At 38.1% G+C, this 21,910-nt stretch overlaps 1 protein-coding gene across 4 annotated transcripts in view; it reads left to right on the top strand.

Annotated features, from left to right (window-relative positions):
• RPS6KB1 (ribosomal protein S6 kinase B1) overlaps positions 1-20,954 on the top strand; it is a gene marked incomplete at both ends in the record, with an annotated part of 36,904 nt that extends 15,950 nt beyond the window's left edge. For 3 of the 4 annotated variants that reach the window (XM_084237696.1, XM_084237694.1, XM_084237693.1), the window contains 11 exons: positions 6,460-6,607; positions 8,579-8,636; positions 10,088-10,188; positions 11,931-12,021; positions 12,206-12,296; positions 13,171-13,278; positions 13,555-13,617; positions 13,785-13,862; positions 17,848-17,955; positions 19,668-19,780; positions 20,717-20,954. In XM_084237696.1, coding sequence (XP_084093822.1) covers positions 6,460-6,607; positions 8,579-8,636; positions 10,088-10,188; positions 11,931-12,021; positions 12,206-12,296; positions 13,171-13,278; positions 13,555-13,617; positions 13,785-13,862; positions 17,848-17,955; positions 19,668-19,780; positions 20,717-20,954 — 1,197 coding nt within the window. The remainder of the gene's footprint in view (positions 1-6,459; positions 6,608-8,578; positions 8,637-10,087; positions 10,189-11,930; positions 12,022-12,205; positions 12,297-13,170; positions 13,279-13,554; positions 13,618-13,784; positions 13,863-17,847; positions 17,956-19,667; positions 19,781-20,716) is intronic. The other variant, XM_084237695.1, reaches the window with a different exon arrangement.
• Between the last annotated feature and the right edge of the window lie 956 nt (positions 20,955-21,910).

Raw genomic sequence — 21,910 nt, 5'->3', positions numbered from 1 at the left:
CAGGTTGACAGAAATACTGCTGACGGGAGCAGCGAGTGAGTCAGGAGAGGTCTGCTGCACCATGTGGGTAGCTCCCTGGCCGGGAATTGAACTTGTGGGATTGAACTTGTGCCGCAGTGGCTGCGGCTAGCTTCATAGGTTGTGTCTTAATCCCTTGCGCCACCAGGGAGGCCACACAATGTTTCATTTTTGACCTTAGGTTCTTTAGTAATTTCACCTTTGTATTTTCCTTAAGCTCTTAGCTCCCTTTTATTTTGCTTTATTCCAAATCCAGCCTTATCAACATGAACTGCCACTTCAGTCACTTGCTAGCTCGTTGACCTAAGGTCCACGAATATTTTTGATATGTATAAGTTTGTTAATGCTCCTTCATTCCTGTATCTCAGCTACTGAGCATTACTGACAGAAATCATACAAACTTGCAGGTTGTTGCTAGGACAAATTCATAGTCCCCACATTACTTGGAACCTCCAGTACTCACTAGCCATTTTGCTACATGTCTCTAGATAACTTCTTCCATTCTCTGCAGCTGTTTGGAGCCTTTACTTTCAGGCTCTGCATTCTTTCTGGTAGACTGACTCTCTTCCTATTTGAGGCTGTCAGATGTAATTCCTTCAACTGCCTATTTTAATCCCTATCTGGAATTCCACGTTAACCTGCATTTTCACTAGTCTTTGCTTCCCTTCTGGTCTTGGTGGAAGATGTATTCCTCCTCCTTTTCAAGGCTAAGCTCTTCTTTTATGTTTTATATCTCATCTTTTTCTGTCTGTTCAGGTCTTTTCTCTGTCATGTCTCTTTTTTTTCCAACCTCTATCCTGACTTTTTTCTTTCATGACTTAATGTGTGATTTTATTTATATTATATGAATATTAGCCAAATACTCAGTTGTCATAGCCTGACTCCTTTATTTAAATATAATCATATCCTTACCATACTTAGCAAAACAAACTCTTCCTTCACTCAAGTTCTCTTTAGAGAGCGCTTACGCTTAGTCTTTCATAGCTGAATTTCTTGACAAGTCAGGTTTTATTCTCCTTTCACTCTATTTTGATTTAATGATTCTACTATTTTATTGAAACTCTTGTTACCTGGGTGCTGCCAGTCTCCAAGTTGCTGCATCCAGTGGTGTTTACTTAATTCATCTTTAATTTATGTCTCTGTTGTGTTGAAGTTATTGACAATAGTATTTTGAAACTATATCCTTAACGTCTATGATCCTACTTTATTCTTTTTTTCATCTTTCACTTTCTTCTCAGGCTTTTTCAGTTACTTATTTAAGAAATTCAAACTTCGTGAACAGTTAAAATATAATGTACCTTTGAAATTTTTCAAACTTTCCAAAGAGTTGTAGAATAGTATAATGATCACCAATTGTTAAGTTTGCCATATTTTGTCTATCCTCACCCTCCCTTTTTCTATGTGTGTATGTGTATATTCTATATCTATGTGTATATGTATGTATATTCTGGTTTTTTTTTTTGCAATGCAATTTGACAAATGTAGATATGACCCTAAATTATTTAGTGTGTGTCTCTTAAGAATAAAGGCATTTATTTAAAGATTTATTTATTTATACATACAAAAGCTGGTGTGCAGGACAGAGGTGTGGGGGGGTTGAGAGGATTCACTAGAGACAGAGTGGGGAGCAGACCAGGCAGATCCACTGAAATACACTGCTGAGGAGAGCGGTGGACGAGACACAGAGGACTTGTGCTGCAGTGGCTGCCGATAGTTTCCTAGTGCTGAGACTTAGCTCCTGCACCACCAGGGAGGCCCAAGAATAAAGACATTTTTGGGCCTCCCTGGTGGCGCAGCGCATTGAGCGCTGCACTGTGAAGCTGTCTGCAGCCTCTGCAATGCGGGTTCGATTTCTGGCCAGCCAGGGAGAATCCCACATGGTGTGGCATACCTCTCCTGTCGCGGCCACTGCTCCCCTCAGCAGTGCTTTCGGTCCATCTGCCTGTTCTGCTCCCCATTCTGTCTCTGGCGAGTCCTCTCACCCTCCCACGCCTCTGGCCTATACCCCAGCTATTGTATAAATAAAAAATTAAAAAATCTTAAAAAAAAAAAAAGAATAAAGGCATTTTTATATATAACTACAGTATGCTTATCACACTTGGGAAATTTGACATTAATATATATTTATAAAAATACTATTTTCTGATACACTGTTGATGTTCAGCTTTTCCCAATTGATAATATCCTTTATAATTGTTTTGGTTTTTAATATACAGATTTAATTAAGGATCACATGTTGAAATCAGTTTTACTGTCTCTTTAGTTTCCTTTACTCCAGAGCCATTTCCTGACCTTTTTTGTCTTTCATAATAGTAGCATTTTTTGAAGAGCCCAGGCCAGTAGTTTATATATAGTATCACTTAGCTTGGATATGTTTTTTTTTGTTTTCTCATAAAAACACTTAAAGTCCAAATTTAGATTAAATATTTTTTTTAGGAGTATTGTATCACTGCATGGGCTTAGGAAGCACATTATGTCAATTTATCCCATTATTTAAATAAGATTTATTTATTTATTTATACAAGCACTGGGGACAGTCAGAAGCACAGGAGGGTGAGAGAATTCACCAGAGCTAGAGCGGAGAGCAGAACAGGCAGACTGACGAAATACACTGCTGAGGGGAGCAGCGGGTGGCAGGAAAGGTCTGTGCGTCACGTGGGACCTTTGCCTTGTGGCCGGGGATCGAACTGGCTCTGCAGAGGCTTTAGGAAGCTTCACAATCCAGCGCTCAACCACTGCACCACCGGGGAGGCCCAATTTATCCCATTATTTGATAAAATTGATTTGATTTTGATCACTTGGTTAAGGCTGTGTCCTCCAGAATAAGGTATCTTTTTCCTTTTGTAATAAATAATCTATGGAATGATAGGCAAAGACTGTAAATATTTTTTAAAGATTTATTTATTTATGCTTACAAGAACTGGAGTACAGGCCAGAGGTGTGGTGGGGTGAGAGGATTCACCAGAGACAGAGTGGGGTACAGAACAGGCAGATTGACTGAAAAACACTTCTGAGGGGAGCAGTGGGCGAGTCAGGAGAGGTCTGCTGTGCCATGTGGATAGGTCCCTGACCAGGAATTGAACTTGTGCTGCAGTGGCTGTGGATAGCTTTATAGGTTGCTTCTCAACCCCTTGTGTCACCAGGCAGGCCCCACACTCAATAAATCTTTTAATTAATGTAATTCTTAAATAATTAACAGAGTCTCTGATGCTCCCTCAAACTTCAGTCTGGCCTTCCCTTGTGCTCCAGATCATGCTTCTTTGCTGAATCTTTTTGTGGGGAGTGGTGTTCTGTGGGCAATGCTCTCCTGGCATCCCATGAAGTCAGATGGTGATGGTGAGACTGTGCTGACACCCAACTCTAGAGAGAAGCAGCAAGCTTGGGCTGTGCCTCTCAGAATTTCCTTTTAAATCTATAGTATCTTGCTGGAGAGACTAGAGAAATGGAAACCAATTTGCAGCATTCTTTGCCCTTTCTATCCAGCTAACTGTGCTAAAAAGAAGTTGCCTAGACCGATGATTCATGAACTTTCCCCAGCACAGCACACATAATCTTTTAGCCAGTGGTTTTATCATCCATTGTTTCTTATCCACATTAGATATTACTATTATTAGTAGTATTTTCTAAATGGAAAATACTTCTGTATTTTTATATAGTTTTCATTCATTTTTAAAGAATTGCTTTTCATGCTTTAAAAACATTTAATTAAAATAATCAATAAGATTTCGTTCTCAGAGTGTTATCCATTTGTCTTATTATTCATTTTATTCTTAAATTGTGCCAAAATTCTGCTAGAGAGAGTTCTGTTAAGATGTTTTCTATGGGCCTCCCCGGTGGCGCAGCGGTTGAGCGCTGGGTTGCGAAGCTGCCCGCGGCCTCTGCGGCGCCGGTTCGATCCCCGGCTGCTCCCCGGCCACCGGAGGAGGGTCCCACATGGCGCGCAGACCTCTCCTGCCGCCCGCTGCTCCCCTCAGCAGTGTACTTCGGTCCTTCTGCCTGCTCTGCTCCCCGCTCTGGCTCTGGTGAATTCTCTCACCCTCCCCCGCTTCTGACTGTACCCAGTGCATGTATAAACAAAACAAACAAACAGACCAGCAAACAAATAAATAAAGCATGCCTCTATACAAAAAAAAAAGATGTTTTCTAGGTTCTTTTAACATATCCCTGTACAATGGAGTGCTCTAGGTTTATCCAGCTCTTTCCTTGGCCCTGGCCTAGAATCATTCATTTTTATACCTTTCCACTGTCATTATCTTGTGGTTTCTTTGTTGTGTTAATTATTGCAGATATAACCAAGTACAAATATATATTCTTATTTTTCCTTCTAACACAAAAGGTAGTATACTGTGTATACTGTGTTATATATACTCTTTCATATATTGATTTCATAGTTGTTCCTTAATCTTTTTATAGTTTTTTCACACATTGTATAGATATTCTGAGTTTTCTGTCAATAGCCTATCCATGGGTATTTAGGTTTTTTCTTTTTTTTTTTAAAGATTTATTCATTTATGCATGCAAGAACTGGGATATAGGCCAGAGGTATGGGGGTGAAAGGAGTCACCAGACACAAGAGTGGGGAACAGAACAGGTGGATTGACTGAAATACACTGCTGAGGGGAGTAGCAGGCGAGTCAGGAGAGGTCTGCTGCGCCATGTAGGTCACTCTGCCATGTGGGTCACCTCCCTGGCTGGGGATTGAACTTGTGCTGCAGTGACTGAGGGTAGCTTCATAGTGCTGCGTCTTAATCCTTTGCGCTACCAGGGAGGCCCCTATTTAGGTTGTTTCTAATGCTTCGCTTTTACAAATAATATTGTAACTAAAAACCTTGTGTATGCTCTTTATTCATTTTATTAGATATGACAAAACTTATTTTTGGAACTTATATTTAACATGTCAAAACAATGCTTTTATTTTCCCAAACGTTTTTTTTTTTTAAAAAGATATTATTTGTTTATACAAGAACTGGGGTACAGGTCAGAGGCACGGGACGGTAAGAGGATTCACCAGAGACAGAGCAGGGAGCAGAACAGGCAAACGGACCAAAGACACTGCTGAGGGGAGCAGTGGGTGAGAAAGGAGAGGTCTGCCATGCCATGTGGGTTTCTTCCTGGCCAGCTGGGAATCTAACCCGTACTGCAGAGGCTGCGGATAGCTTCACAGCGCAGCGCTCAACCCACTGTGCCACCGGGGAGGCCCTTTTCCCAAAACTTTTTTCTTTGCTTCCATTCCCTGTTACTGAATGACATCATTTCCTATATTATTTTTTTAAAAGATTTATTTATGCATACAAGAATTAGGGTATAAGCTAGAGGTATGGGGGTTGAGAGGATTCACCAGAGAGATTGGGGAACAGAACAGGCAGATCAACTGAAATACACTGCTGAGGGGAGCAGTGGGTGAGACTAGAGAAGTCTGCTGTGCCTTATGTGTTAGCTCCCTGGCTGGGGTTGTGGGAGGGATGTAACTTGTGCTGGCAGGTGACTGGCTACAGCCTGATAGTGCTGTGTTTAACACCTGTGCCACCAGGAAGGCCCATTTCCTATCTTATTACTTAAGCAGAAGCCATTATTCTCATATCTAGTCAACCAGCGCTAATGATTAACACTTATCCTTTCATTTTTTCCCCTAGCTTATTTTTTTAAATTAAAAGTTTTAATTCTTTTTACTTCTGGTTTGTTTACTGTACTAGATTCCTGACTGGTCTTATATTTTTCCTAAAATGCCATGCTACTATTAGAGTTGTCTTTCTCAAAACCAAAGGTTTTTCATTTCCCTTACTACAACATTTTTCTGTTTCTAAGTTAAGATTCAGATACCTTTGAGTGGATGCCCAGGTCTTCCATTACCTTGCCTACTTCAGCATAATTTCTAACCATTTCTTTTCATACTGAACTACTTACAGATTGTTCAGGCATGTTGTGTCTTGTCAAGCCTCTTTCCCTTTAGGAATGCTTTTTTATCTGCATTTCATTAATAACTTGTCATGATATGGGTTCCAGGAGGACTTCTTGCCATTTCCAATTTAGTGCCCCTGTTCATCTGTTGCACCTTATGCTTACCTGCTTTGATTTACTCTCTTCCCTAAGACTTCGGGCTCCAATGGACTGGAGAGGGCTCCTACGAACTGGAGATGCCTTCTAGTTTTACTTTCTTGGCAGAAGTTAGTGAACATATGAGTAAAGATGATCTGTTTACAGATTTATTTTTTAAGTGTGTCTTTAAGTGTTCATATACTGTTCACTACAAAATATCCAAACAGGATATTGGATCCAGTTATGTATATAAGAAGCGAATATCTTTTGTTATCCCATCTCAGTCTTTTGGAAACTGTGATAATAGGCTAATGTTGGCAAGAAAAACACAAAATAGATTTTTCAGTTACTGTAGATTTAAAATGTCGACTATTTTGTTCTTATAGATCATCTCTTTTCCTTTAGGCAATGATAGTAAGAAATGCTAAAGATACAGCTCATACAAAAGCAGAACGGAATATTCTCGAGGAAGTAAAGCATCCCTTCATTGTGGATTTAATTTATGCCTTTCAGACCGGTGGAAAACTCTACCTCATCCTTGAGTATCTCAGTGGTTAGTACACACACTTTGGTGTAATTGTTTGCATTTGCTCTATAAATTGGGCCAAAACAGTATTTTCAAATAGAAAAATACTTTTTCCCAATATGTTATAATAGTCCTAAGATTGACATAACATTGACACAAGGAATTTAGACGTGGCCAAATGTTTCTTTTGCAGACAAATATGTAGAAAACTTTGAAGATTATTTTATTTCCCCATTGTGTAAAATTTTACCTTAGTCGCTTTGTGATCAACTATTTAGAAAATAACAAATATACCTAATACAGAACCATCAAATTGACCACTTGGGTAAGCTACTATAATTCAAGTAAATCATTAAAGTTGGAAAACTTCTGAAAGTATTGTTTAAGACACTGAGTGTTTTTGGAATTGCATTTTTAAGCAGAAGAGGTTTTGGTTTGAAGTAGCCTTATTAATAAATTATGTAATTTACATTGGAAATCACACACACTATTCCAGGACTTACAATTACCTAGGAATATGTATGTTCACTATGTTGTTTGTTGATCACAGGTATCTCTTTCCAACAAAAACCCTTTTTCTGAAAAACAGATTTCATAATAGCCTGTAACATGAAACAGAAAACTGTAGGTTTTGTTAACTTTTTTGTGGTTTGCCATTTTTTTCTTGTAACTTTGTTTTGACGCAATTTTAGATTTACACAAAAAAGTTATAAGTACCAAAAATTCTCATATGCCCTTCTCTTAGATTTCCCAAGTGTTAGTTTACCACAACTGTTTTGTTTCATCTGTCCTTTTCTCTATATATACATGTATATATACACACACACAAGCATACATTTTTTTTCCAGAACTATTTAACAGATGTCCAGAGTTGATTTTCTTTTGCCCCTAAGTACTTCAGTGTATATTTTCTAAAATCAACAATAGTTATCTTATCTTATATAGCTAGACTAAAATCAAAAATAGGAAATTAACATTGGTATATAGCTCTCCTTAGTTTCCTTTAATCTGGAACAGTTTCTCAGTTTTTCTTTGTCTTTCATGACCATAACATTTGAAGAGTATAGGCTAGTTGTTTTTAGAATGCATCAATTTGGGCTCATCTGATGTTTCCTCAGGTTATGCATTTTGGGGAGGACTATTGAAGTGACATTGTATCATTCTCTATTCCAGATCAGAAGGTGCATGAGGTATCTTTGTCCCTTTACTGTTGATGTTAATACATGCAAAAGGTGATATCTGCTAGTTTTTTCCCTGGTAAACTTTTCCCTTTGTAATCTTGAGGAGATACTTTGATTAAGATTATTTAAACTTCTCATCTCTTCATCAGACTTTCACAATACAGTTTTAGCATCCACTGATTCTTGCTTGAAGCAATTAACTGATGGTTGCCAAGTGATTTTATTCCGTCACCAGTCCTTCATGTAGTAGTGGGCATTCTACTATAGTGAAGAGCTTTCCCTTCTCCTCCATTTAAAAAATTAGTTTATCTGCTCTTTGATTTACATCATTGTGGATTCATGAATTCTAAGATTATTCAATGAGATATAACCCTTTATTTTCACTATTTATTTTGAATAAATACTTTTTACAAGGCTGCTGTCAGGTTCATCCAGTTTAAGTGTTCTAAAAATATGAAATATGGGAATTCACTAATTTGCAAGGGTAGTTTAATTACATGCTAACTTTTTCCTATTTAGAGAAGCTTTAATCAAGATTCCTTTTTAGCCTCAGGCCTGGAATGTACAAATATTTTGAATTTTATAGATGTAAAGCCTAGAGTTCCGAAACTTAAATATTTCACCTAAGAATAAAAACACTGCTAAAAATAGAATCCTGGGACTTAAGTTTTAAAACCTATAATTTTTAAGATCTGTTTTTTATTTTTAAGGGACTGATGTCTTTAATTATGGTTAAAAGGAAAGCACAACCCTCTCATTAGAATGGGTTGGAAATAAAGATTGTTTTATTTCTGATGTCTTTTTCTTTTCCTTACAGGAGGAGAACTATTTATGCAGTTAGAAAGAGAGGGAATATTTATGGAAGACACAGCCTGGTAAGTGAAATTTTTGTGGTTGCATGGATTGAGGTAATGATTCATATAATTAAAAGCAAAGCCCTTTTCCCACTGTGGGCAGCCAAATGAGTCAATAAATTATTCTGGAGCCGGTCAGTCACTCAGGACTTCAAGGGGGAGAAGCACTTTTGGGACTGGGCAGCTATTGGAGGTCACATCATTCCTTTGCCCCCAGGCCTTGGGTGGACCGCTCTTCACGCCAGTTCCTTACAGAACCATTCTCATTGGGGCTTTCTTTCCTTGAATTGGTAAGCTGTTTGCCTTGGCTATGGGTGAGTGTGGTTTTCCAGTGAAATTTTATGTGTGGAACAATGGAAAGAATCAGAAATCATCTCCTTTGTTTTTAGACTTTCCAGTTCCCAAGGTGCAGCCTTAGGGAGGTGATAAACCTGCACAAATCATCTGTGGATTGATTCGATGGCCAGGATGGGATCTACCCTCCTCCTATTTCTTAAGATGGCATCTGCTTGAAATTAAAAATATACACATCCTTTTGTGAAGTGACAGTATTGGGTAATAGTAAATCAGTTTATCCTACACATTAATTAAATAGAAAACACTTAAATGTTTTTTCTACCTTAATTACCAAACTGCATTCCATTGTTTAATTTCAGGCCTTTTCTAACACAGAAGCTGCATTTAAGAGCCTTAGGGATGAAGTGCCCTTTTTTGGAGGAGGCTCTCTGAGCCATGTTGGAGGCTGTGTTTGTGGTCGTGCTGGCTGTGAAACTGCCTCAGTCCTCTAGGACACACCCTCTCCATCCTGGAGTAATCTGCAGGATTGCAACATTGTTATGCAGCCAATATTGCAGTGCCTTGTGCTTTTCGAATCCAGACAGGGTTGACTCAGCCCTTTATTCTTTTGAGGTAGATAAATTTGAGTGTCACACAGTTTATAGTTGTGGGCTGGCTGGCAAGAGGGAGGGGCAGATACTGTGGGCATGAGCTGTATATAAATATGCACCTGTATTAAGTAAGGAATGAATGGGCTTCTAAGGGTCAGGTTATAAGGTGTCTTGAAACTAAGACTTGATCTTTGAGAATAACAAAGTTCCTGTTTCTTAAGGGATTTTAAAGTTGGGGGTGGGTGGGAGAAATTTGCTTTGATCTGAATGACTGTTGGTCCAGTTCCTACACAAACAGAACAAAACATGATCAGTGACAGTTTGGCATATTTTGTACTCTTTGCAATTTTAGCAGTATGTTCTAGTGATGAAATAAAAATATTTTCTTGTTTCACTGAAATGAGTAAAACATAAATGTCTCCATGCCTTTTGGCAGCATCTTATGCCATCTCTTTCCCCCATACTCACCCCCAACCCCACTAATTTGGTCTTTGCTGCATGTGTGTTTCTTTCAAGGAATTTTGCCCCATACATAAATTGCGCAGATTAATCTTTTTAATTTTATTAAATCACTTTTGTTTCCAGCTTTTACTTGGCAGAAATCTCCATGGCTTTGGGGCATTTACATCAAAAAGGGATCATCTACAGAGACCTGAAGCCGGAGAATATCATGCTTAATCACCAAGGTGGAGATATTCCGTAAACAATTCTATAGTAAATAATCATCTTAAAATCCTCCCACATAAGTCATGGGCATTTTCAAAGCCCCACATTCATGTGTCTATTATTATACTTAGAATTTATGGAATCGTGATACTTCTGAGATTGCGGTATTTAGGGCCTTATATTTGGTGAGATTAAGGGAAGTTGAGAAAAACTTGCCACTGAATTCTTTTTTGATTTAATCCTTATTCTTTGTGGCTTACCATTCTTTTGAAATCCTTACATTAAGTGTGCCAGCCAGAGGCCAGTGCTAACACTAATTTTAGTTTGTCTCTAAATTGCTAAATGAATCTTTATGAATTGAATTTTCTTTAATGAGAAAACTACATAAATAGTAGATTCAGTGCTTTTTATGATAAATTTTATTAATGCTGTAAAAAATGAAAGAATTAGAATTGAACCAAAATATTTGATGTTGCCTTGGAAATAAAATACTTAGTACACATCATTTTATTCTTGTTCTTTGTTTGCAACAAGAAACATAAAAATCAGACATATTCTGTTAGCTATAGGTATATGAGAGCCAGTTTTGATTACAGCTGCATGCTGCTGCAGACAGTTTAGTGTATTTGATAATAACCTGGGTTGGGTAGACTTGGTAGTTGACTTATACCCAGAAAGAACAACCAGTCAACTAGGGTACCTGAGGGGCTAGTAACAGCTGCTGATCCTTAGGTATCCAAAAAATAATGTAAGAGGTAGTTAATGGTTTTAAATACTTAGAAATGGTTTGTGGACAACTGATGCCAGTATGATTATTTCAAATTGTGTTTTTTTTTTTTCCCCCTTCCCTTCTTTTTCCTTAGGAGAAATGCTATACTTAAGAACTTTACTCTCCTTCCAGTTCTTCCCCAACCCCCAATCCTGGATTCTGATCTGAATTCTAAGGCAAAGAATAGAATAGGAAAGTAACTAGTTAACTTCTTTGATCCATGACCTTGAGTGTATCAGCATGTAGGACACATTTACAGTTACTCAACAGCTCATTGCCTTTTCTTTTCTCTGAAATAAACCTGCAATAGTAGGGCTCCTGGGTTGTGGAACCCCTGGATATTTAGTGACTTCAGTAAAACTAAAATTAAACTGAAATGTTCTTTGTGTGAGTTGGTCAATTTTTCATTTTCTGGATCAGAGATGATCTCATTTTTTTTTTTCAATTTCATTTTTTTCTCCTCAACTTGTAGCATTGGCAGAACAAACCAACTTTATAGTGACTTTCTGAGACCATTTTAAGAACTGTCAGTCAAAGTACACGGTGATAAAAGCTATATATTTGAAGTACAGTGTCATACCTTTGTTTAAAAGGTATAGAATATTTTTGGGCCTGGGTACTTAAATTGGACTTCATCAAGACGTTTTCTCAGGTCTTAGTTTCTCAGGATGATAAAACGTTCTAGTTATTGGTAAAGCTGGGGCCTTGGATAAACTTTTACTTTTTTTTTTTTGCTAAACTTTTACTTTTTTCTCTATATTTTCCTTTTACTAGCTAGATTACATTATTGGCAAAAGATGATTCTGACCTGACCTAAAGTAGTTAGTGTTCCATCTTATGGATGGCACCTCTGCTAGTTTTTGATATCTTCAAAAAAAACTTTAAGGCAGAAAAATTTACCTGAAAAGTTAGATTATTGTTTAGTATATTATATTCAAATTCCACTCATGTTTAGAATTCTCAGAATAACCATACTATAATTTTTCATTGTAGGTCATGTGAAACTAACAGATTTTGGACTATGCAAAGAATCTATTCATGACGGAACAGTCACACACACATTTTGTGGAACAATAGAATACATGTGAGCTGCATGTTGAAAGAAATATAACTGGTTTGGGGGTAATAGCTAACTTTTATCTGGTTTAAGTAAGAGTGTGCTTAATTTTCTGTAGCATCATTTGGATCTATATGTTGTTTGTAAAATTCTAATTCAGATGATAGGCAAATGGGTGAATTTTTAAGATGTATTTTTTTTCTCTTTGTAGGGCCCCTGAAATTTTGATGAGAAGTGGGCATAATCGAGCTGTGGATTGGTGGAGTTTGGGAGCATTAATGTATGACATGCTGACTGGAGCAGTAGGTGCACAGTTAAAAGCTGCATGTATTTGTTCTGTGCTGATTAGTTACTAAATCACTATAGCAAGAGACCTTTCCTGTGTTTTTTGAAAAGATTACCAATGGGGTTATTTTTGGAAGTGTAATGCTAATTAAGCTTTATTAGTAATATAGGCCTCTGTACTTTTAAAATCATTTTCATTTAAATAATCTATGTCATGAAAGTCCTGTAAAATGGATGTAAAATTATAAATGGAGAAACTGAAGCTTAAAATTACATGGTCAGCAGCTCTCCTCCCTGCTCACCTGTGGCTATGCAGGTGTCTCTCTTTTTCTCTAATAAACCTGTCTTTTTAAAATCTAAGTAATAATAGTAATTAAAAAATAAAATTACGGGCCTCCCTGGTGGCACAGTGGGTTAAGATACAACCTATGAAGCTATCCGCAGCCACTGCAGCACAAGTTTGATCCCCAGCCAGGGAGATGCCCACAAGGTGCAGCAAACCTCTCCTGACTTGCCCGCTGCTCCCCTCAGCAGTGTATTTTGTCGATCTGCCTGTTCTGTTTCCCACTCTGTCTCTGGTGAGTCCTCTCACCCCACCCCCCAACGCCTCTGGCCTGTACCCCAGTTCTTGTATGCATAAATAAATAAATCTTAAAAAAAAATAAAATTACATGGTCAACCTATTACCAGGTAGAAAGTTAATGGTGGAACTCCAGTTCCAATCAGGACATTGCAGTTTCCCCTGTCCCACTGCATCTTTGACAGTCATCCCATTTCACAGCATACATTTCTAATCTCTGCATAACTGACTAATTCAGGAAATGGATAATTCTGTTATTTAACATTTGATTTTTTTATGTGCTAATTTTTCTCACTTTCTTCTACTCTTAGCCCCCATTCACAGGGGAGAATAGAAAGAAAACGATTGACAAAATCCTCAAATGTAAACTCAATTTGCCTCCCTACCTCACACAAGAAGCCAGAGATCTGCTTAAAAAGGTAGGGTTCTTAAAAAATGCATTCAAACCATAAGCCTCAATTACTAAAATTCAAATAGATAGAATTTGATATATATTTTGAATAAAGAATCATAAATATGAACAAAAAGAGGCAAAGTACAAATATGTCTAAAGATTTTATTCCCAAACAATATTTAGTAGTAATTAATAAATCATGTTTTTTCAGGGCAAAGTAGATAAAAGCAAATTCTGTAATAAAAAAGTTATCAATTTGACTAAGATTCATCGGTGTTTATTTATTTTTTCCTTCCTAAAGCTGCTGAAAAGAAATGCTGCTTCCCGTCTTGGAGCTGGTCCTGGGGATGCTGGAGAAGTTCAAGTAGGGATTGGCATGTTTGGTGATTTGAAGGGATATCATGCTAATTTCATGTGTTTATGAAAGTTGTATTTAACTGCTTATGAGGATAGCTTATTTTGTGATTAGTAACTTCAGACAGGGAGTTGTCAATTCTGTAAAGTCTGTTTATCACTTCTCTTTTTTTCTAGGCTCATCCATTTTTCAGACATATTAACTGGGAAGAACTGCTGGCTCGAAAGGTGGAGCCCCCCTTTAAACCTCTGTTGGTGTGTATACATCAAAGCATATACAATTCAGATAGTCAGAAATATTAAAAAACTTTGATCTCTTCTGAATCGTTATTCTGTACAGTATTTTTAGGAACCAATGCTAGCAGTAATTCATGACTGTATTAACTATTTTTTTTTTCAATAATCACAAAGACTTTATTCTAATTACATAGATGAATTTTGAATTACCTCCATACAGTCTAATAATAAAGATATTTAGTAAGAGGCTTGCTTTGAAAAAACAGCTTGATAGCACTTTAGAATATTTATAATGTTAAAATCACACTTAGACCTGAGCATGTATTATGGGATGGATACATTGCCCTTCTTTTGTCATTTTACTTGTTCTTAAAATTAATAATTATTTATTCTTTTTTTTTTAAATAACTTTTATTTTTATATTCCTGTATTAACTATTTTTAAGTTGGTTGCCTATGACAACTATAAATAGTTGAAGTAGTTGGGACTTTGGATTTTTTTTTTTTTTGGCTTTGTTTTGTTTAAAATTTAACCTTATTTTAAATTTGAGTTCTCTGAGAATTTTTTACTTCAAAACATAGAATGCATGTATATTAGTTTGCTAGGGTTGTTGTACTAAAATACTACAAAATCAGTGGCTTAACCAACAGAAACTTACTGTTTGACAGTTCTAGAGGCTAAAAGTCCGAGACCAGGGTGTTGGCAGGATTGATTCCTTCTGAAGGCTGTGAGAGAAACTGTTCAATGTCTCTCTCTAAGCTTCTGGTGGTTTGCTGGCAATCTTTGGCATTTTTTGGTTTATAGACCTATCACCTGATCGCTGCTTTCATGTTTATGTAACATTCTCCTTAATGTGCAGATCTGTGTCCAAATTTTCCCTTTTTATAGGGATATCAGTCATAATGGATTAGGATACCTCCCTACTCCACTGTGATCTCACCTTGACTAAAATCTGCAGTCACCATCATTGCAAATAAGGTCACATTCTGAAGTACTGGTAGTTAAAACCTCTACATATCATTAGGGGTGATGAGGAGACAATTCGAACCATAATGATATATTTGAGTAAACTAGTTAGTGTGTTAGTTCTTGTTCTTCTCTCACCACAGAAATTGAGAAAATACAGGGTTTTTTCCCTCTCTCTTAGGGGGATTAAGGTGGAGGAGAGGGAAATGGATAATCGTGGTGATTATTTGGTCTTAGAAAACAAGGTGACTTGCTTTAAAATTTCAACATGTTATTGTAAGGAGGATTATTAACTCTCATGTCCCATTGCCCAGCTTTAGTAATTAATCAGGTCATTTCATTTAAATAATAAACATTAACCACCATACTATCACCACAACTAAATAGCTGGCAGTTTCTCCAATTGTTTCTTTTTTTTACTGTTTGTTTGTTTTAATAAGGATGCAGTCAAGTTTTGTACACTTTGGTTACTGTGTATTTTAGGTTTCTTTCCCTTTTTAGATATTCTCTCTCAGCTTCTTCCCTGAGGACTTATGGAAGAAAGTGGACCCTTTGTCCTGTAGGGGTCCTCACATTTTGAATTTGCTGATTTTTAACTCCATGGTATTATCAACTTTGTTCATTTGTTGCTTGTATATACAGAAACTGGCAGATTTAAATGTTTCATCTGATTCAGATGAAATTTGGGATGTTGTATGTTTAATTGGGAGGCATAATGTGTGGTTGTATTTCTTTTTTTGATACTAGTGGTCATTGATCTTCGTTTATGTCAGTGGTTTCCAATGAAGGTTGATTTGGCAATGTCTGGAGAAAAGTTGTCACAATTTAGAGGGAGGTGCTACTTGCACTTATGGTGTAGAGGTCAGAGGTGCTGCTAAACAGCTTATATTGTACAGGACTGCCTCCTACAACAAGAATTATGAGGCCCAATGTGCCAGTAGTGCTGAGACTGAGACGCTCATGTAGTTTCAGGATTTCATTAGGGGGTTGCACAGTTGTGTTATTCTAATATAGTTACTGCTTATTAGCTGGAATCCTTCCATAAAAAGAAACTTTTTTTTTAAAGATTTATTTATGCATACAAGAATTGGGGTACAGGCCACAAGTGTGGGGGGTGAGAGGATTCACCAGAGACAGAGTGGGGAGCAGAACAGGCAGACTGAAGATACTGAGGAGGGGAGCAGTGGGCGAGTCAGGAGAGGTCTGCTGTGCCTTGTGGGTAGCTCCCTGCCTGGGGATCGAACTTGTGCTGCAGTGGCTGCAGATAGCTTCATAGATTGCGTCTTAACCCCTTGTGCCACCAGGGTGGCCCCCCCTAAAAAGAAACTTTTAGGGCCTCCCTGGTGGCATAAGGGGTTAAGCATCACACCATGAAGCAATCCGCAGACTCTGCAGCACGAGTTCTATCCCTGACTGGCCAGGGAGCAACCCACATGGCGCAGCAGACCTCTCCTGACTCGCCCGCTGCTCCCCTCAATGGTGTACTTCGGTCAGTCTGCCTATTCTGTTCCCCACTCTGTCTCTCTCACCCCTGCATCTCTGGCCTGTACCGCAGCTCTTGCATGCATAAATAAATAAATCTTTAAAAAAAAAAAAAAAACTTTTATATCAGTTGTTTAGTTACAAGAGATATAGTTCAGACAGGAAAAGCAGGACAGATATTTATTTCATATTTTACAAAATGATGAATTAATTTCATAGCACCTTCCAAAATTGACCAGTAAATTTTGTTTTTTTTTAAGTATAATTATAATTCATGCTTTTTTAACATGTTTGTTTCAATCCATTGTAGTTATTTTTATTGATGTTCAATTATCTTCCATTTTTGGACACTGTGTGCTTTTTCATGTTTGTTTCTGAAAGCTTTTGACATGACCATGTAGTCTGATGTACCAGAGAGAAAGAATTAAATCAACAAATTCATAGTTAGATTTAGGTGATAATACTCTTTCATAGGAAAATATACTAATGCAGAAGAGAATATTATTTTTATTCCTTGAGAAATCTAAAGGAATGAAATGAGCTAGGCGAAGGAGTTCTAACTAGATACTGAACAAATCTGTTGTGAATTTGAACTGTGCTTCACTAGTTTTTGAAGTTTATTATAAACCTGCAACAGTTGACTAATAAATTACTTCTAAAAAAGGATTTAGGGGCCTCCCCTGGTGGCACAGAGATTGAGTGCTGGGTTGCGAAGCTGCCCGCAGCCTCTGCAGCACCGGTTTGATCCGCTGCCACTGGCGAGGATCCCACATGGCTTGACAGACCTCTCCTGCTGCGCCTGCTCCTCCCCTGAGCAGTGTATTTCGTCATTTTGCCTGTTCTGTTCCCCACTCCCGACTCTGGCTTTGGTGAATTCTCTCACCCTCCCGCGCTTCTGACTGTACCCAGTGCTTGTATAAATAGATAAATCTTTATAAATAAATGAATAAATAAATAAAGGGATTTAGGGCCTCGCCTGGTGGTGCAGGCAGATGAGTGCCGCACTGTGAAGCTGTCTGCAGCCTCTGCAGCGCCAGTTCTATCCCGGCCGGCCGGTGAGGGTCCCACATGGCACGGCAGACCTCTCCTGTCTCGCCCACTGCTCCCCTCAGCAGTGTATTTCGACAGTCTGCCTGTTCTGTTACCCTCTCTGTCTCTGGTGAATCCTCTCACCCTCCCGCACATCTGGCCTGTATCCCGGTTCTTGTATAAATAAATAAATAAATTTTAAAAAAACAAAATGAAAAAAAATTCTGTAAAAAAGGGTTTAGCTAGTAGACTTGGCACATGGAAGCTTTGTGAGCAGGAAACATTGATAGTCAAATTTTTAATAGGAGTGTTAACTGTGTATTAAGATATCTTGGTAAATGTTTAAAATTTGAGGATGAAATTTGACCTTGGATACTTTCCACCTGAATTTATTCTTAGTCTGTGCCTACTAAGACTAGTCTGTGAAAAGAGCTCTATTTAGAGCCATCTCTTCTGATGTAATGCATTTGACTAATATGTCTAATATAAACTAGTCCTCATTTTCTGATTATTTTGTTTTTTAAAGCAATCTGAAGAGGATGTGAGTCAGTTTGATTCCAAGTTTACACGTCAGACACCTGTTGACAGCCCAGATGACTCAACTCTCAGTGAAAGTGCCAACCAGGTCTTTCTGGTAAGTGAAAGAATTTCCATGTATCCATGAGAAATTAAGTATGAGGGTGGACCTTTCAATAAGAAAATTCAGTTTGCTTGCTTTGCAGTTTTTGTAGCTCACCTGAGGTTTTGCTTGTTTGTCTTTAAAGGTTTATTTTTATTTTTATTTTTTTTTAATGCATATAAGAAGTGGGGTGTAGGAGAGAGATGCAGGGGGTGAGAGGATTCACCAGAGACAGACTGGGAAGCAGAACAGGAGGAGCTACTGAAATACACTGCTGAAGTTGTTTGTTTTTTTTAAGCTATCCTCTTATAACTTACGGATACCTAGGAATTGCTATTATAATTAAGGATCTTCAAAATGTTGATCCTTACTCATTAAGAAAATATCCCATCTATCCAGTTATTGGTGTAAAAACAAAAAGACCACATAAAAGCACATAAAGAATTCCATTTTTGTTGGCTTAATAATGAGAAACTGTTTTGGAAGTTGTCATTTTAGTTGCTTATCTGCATTTGACTTGAAACACTAGAATTTTCTTTGGATTTATCTTAGTATTTAACATCTTAATGTGACATGTACATTTTCCTGTTTGTTCTACTTATATCAATAGAGTGGAATTTTTTTTGCTGGCATGTGGGGCTCAATAGAGTTTGACGTTCTTGAGGTCTCTGCCTCAAGAAATAGCTAGAAAGAAGTTCACAGGTGTAAAATGAGATCAAGGAGATGGAAGACCATACAAATTGGAGATTTTAGCTGTGTGTTGTTGTGTTGGTGTTTCAGAGACTGAACAACCAAATCACTGTTAATTTTCTCTTTTTTTTAAAAGATTTATTTATTTATGCATACAAGAGCTGGGGTACAGGCCAGAGATGCGGGGCGGGGGGGGTGGTGGTGGTGTGTGTGTGTGTGTTCACCAGAGACAGAGTGGGAAACAGAACAGGCAGAGTGACTGAAATACACTGCTGAGGGGAGCAGCAGGCGAGATAGGAGAGGTCTGCTTCGCCATGTGGGTTGCTTTCTGGCCTGCTGGGGATCAAATGGGGATCGAACTCATGCTGCAGAGGCTGCAGATTGCTTCATAGTGCGGTGCTTAACCCCTTGCGCCACCAGGGAGACCCAATTTTCTTTCTTTTTTATTTATTTATGCATACAAGAACTGGGATACAGGCAAGAGGTGCAGGGGTGAGACGATTCACCAGAGACAGAGTGGGGAACAGAACAGGCAGACTGAAATACACTGCTGAGGGGAGCAGGCGAGACGGGAGAGGTCTGCTGCGCCATGTAGGTAGCTCCCTGGCCGCTGGGGATTGAACTCATGCTGCAGTGGCTGCAGGTAGTAGCTTCACAGTGCTGTGCTTAACTCCTTACGCCACCAGGGAGGCCCCCATTGTTAATTTTCTTTTCTTTTTTTTAAAGATTATTTATACAAGAACTGGGGTACAGTCAGAGGCACTGGAGGGTGAAGGAATTCACCAGAGATAGAGCGGGGAGCAGAACAGGCAGACGGACAGAAGACACTGCTGAGGGGAGCAGCGGGCGAGGCAGGAGAGGTCTGCCGCACCATGTGGGAATCTCCCTGGCCGGCTGGGAATTGAACCCGCTCTGCAGAGGCTGTGGACAGCTTCACAGCGTGGCGCTCAACCTGCTGTACCACTGGGGAGGCCCATTAATTTTCTTGATGTATATGACAAAATGCTGTTCTGTAATCCACTGTTACTCTCTTTCAGGGTTTTACATATGTGGCTCCATCTGTACTTGAAAGTGTGAAAGAAAAATTTTCCTTTGAACCAAAAATTCGATCCCCTAGAAGATTTATTGGCAGCCCACGAACACCTGTCAGGTATTTTGGACTTTGTTATTCCTTTTTTTTTTTTTCCTTGATCTAGAAGAGCATTGCTTAAGAAATTTATTCCAAGTTATTTGATTGGTATAAACACATCATCTATGCTTTGTTATATTGCAAGTAGCTAGCCTGTGGCTAATCTGTGATGTTATGTAGTTTACCTTCCTCCTGAAAATAACCTGATTTCCTCTTTTTCCATTTATTTCAACATTTATTGCATACTGGGGCTGTGCTGTATTCTGGGGACACATGATTAACAGGAATTGTCCTTGTCCTGATAGTATCTTAATTTAGTGGGAATCAAAATAAACAAAGAAGAAAAAACAAAAAATAAGTAATAATTACAAGTATTTCCAAGTGTAATATGAAAAAGAATTGAGTGTGTTGGTAGAGAACAAAGAATAACGAGGCTCCTGTTCATGGTGATCAGAAAAAGGCCTCTGTTGAAGTAACATGTAAGAATGAAGAGAAAGAGCTAGCAATATCCAAAATAGAAGTAAAAGGGTATTACATGTAGAAGATCAGCCTCCTGTGGAAAAGTCATGAGGGAGGAAAAATGTGGCCTTTTCTTGGAAATGAAAAAGAGGTCAACGTTCCTGGAATGTGGTGAGTGTCAGGAAGAGAATGGCAAAGGTTCGGAGAAGTATTTTATTTTAAATACAATGGGAAGCTGTTTTAAGAGTGAAAGTAAAATAATTTAAAAAGAATTGAGGGTTTTATGGGGGCAAGTGTAGAGGTAAAGAGATCAGTTAGGAAACTCCAGCAGTCTAGGGGAGAGATGACTTTATCTTTTACCTTTGCGCTAATCCTTAACCAAATTAAAATTAAATGAAGATAAATGTCCTATTTTCCCACTCCTTTTAATGAAAGGGAAATATTTCTTATTGAGCTAATCCTTGAGACAAATGAATGATAGCTCTTCTTGTTTTAAAGCCCAGTCAAATTTTCTCCTGGGGATTTCTGGGGAAGAGGTGCTTCAGCCAGCACGGCCAATCCTCAGACGCCTGTGGAATACCCCATGGAAACAAGTGGAATAGAGCAGATGGATGTGACAATGAGTGGGGAAGCTTCAGCACCACTTCCAATACGACAGCCAAACTCTGGGCCATACAAAAAACAAGCTTTTCCCATGATTTCCAAACGACCAGAGCACCTTCGAATGAATCTATGACAGAGCAATGTTTTTAATGAATTTAAGGCAAAAAAAAAGGTGGGGAGGGGATACGTGAGTTTCCTGCGTGGTGAAATAAGAAGACTCAAATGACAGTCTCAAAGAGTCAGTCTCATTACATAGAACACTTTGGACAGAGGAAAAATAAAACATGGATTTTAAAAAAAATCAATCAATGGTGCAAAAAAAAACTAAGCAAAATAGTATTGCGGAACTCTTAGGCACATCAGTTAATTGATTCTTAGCGACATCTCCTCAACCTTATCAAGGATTTTCTTGTTGATGGCTCAAAACTGACAGTATTAAGGATAGGATGTTGCTTCTGAATCACTGTTGAGTTTTGATTGTGTCGAAGAAGGGTTTCCTTTCATTAGGCAAAGTATGAAATTGCCTGTAATACTTGCAACTAAGGACAAATTAGCATGCAAGCTTGGTCAAACTTTTTCCAGCAACATGGAATCAAAGACAAAAGAAACTTATCAATTGATGTTTTACGTGCAAACAACCTGAATCTTTTTTTTATATAAATATATATTTTTCAAATAGATTTTTGATTCAGCTCATTATGGAAAATATCCCAAACTTTAAAATGCGAAATTATTGGTTGGTGTGAAGAAAGCCAGACAACTTCTGTTTCTTCTCTTGGTGAAATAATAAAAATGCAAAAGAATCATTGTTAACCACAGCTGTGGCTCGTTTGAGGGGTTGGGGTGTACCTGGGGTTTATTTTCAATAACCCAGCTGCAATACCTGTCTGTAATACTAGGGGAAAAAAAAAAAAAGAATCTATTTAATCATTTCTACTTGCAGTACTGTTATGTGCTAAGCTTAACTGGAAGCCTTGGAAATAGGCATAAGTTGTATGTCCTTCATTTCATCCTTGTTCTGGGCCTGCATTGCACTGGAAAAATATTGCCACCTGTTCTTATACCAGTATTTGGTTCAAGACGCCAACC

Source organism: Talpa europaea (genome assembly GCF_964194135.1).
Source record: "Talpa europaea genome assembly, chromosome: 7".
In the NCBI taxonomy this organism is placed as follows: Eukaryota; Metazoa; Chordata; class Mammalia; order Eulipotyphla; family Talpidae; genus Talpa; species Talpa europaea.
This window is presented reverse-complemented; position numbering and strand designations above follow the sequence as displayed.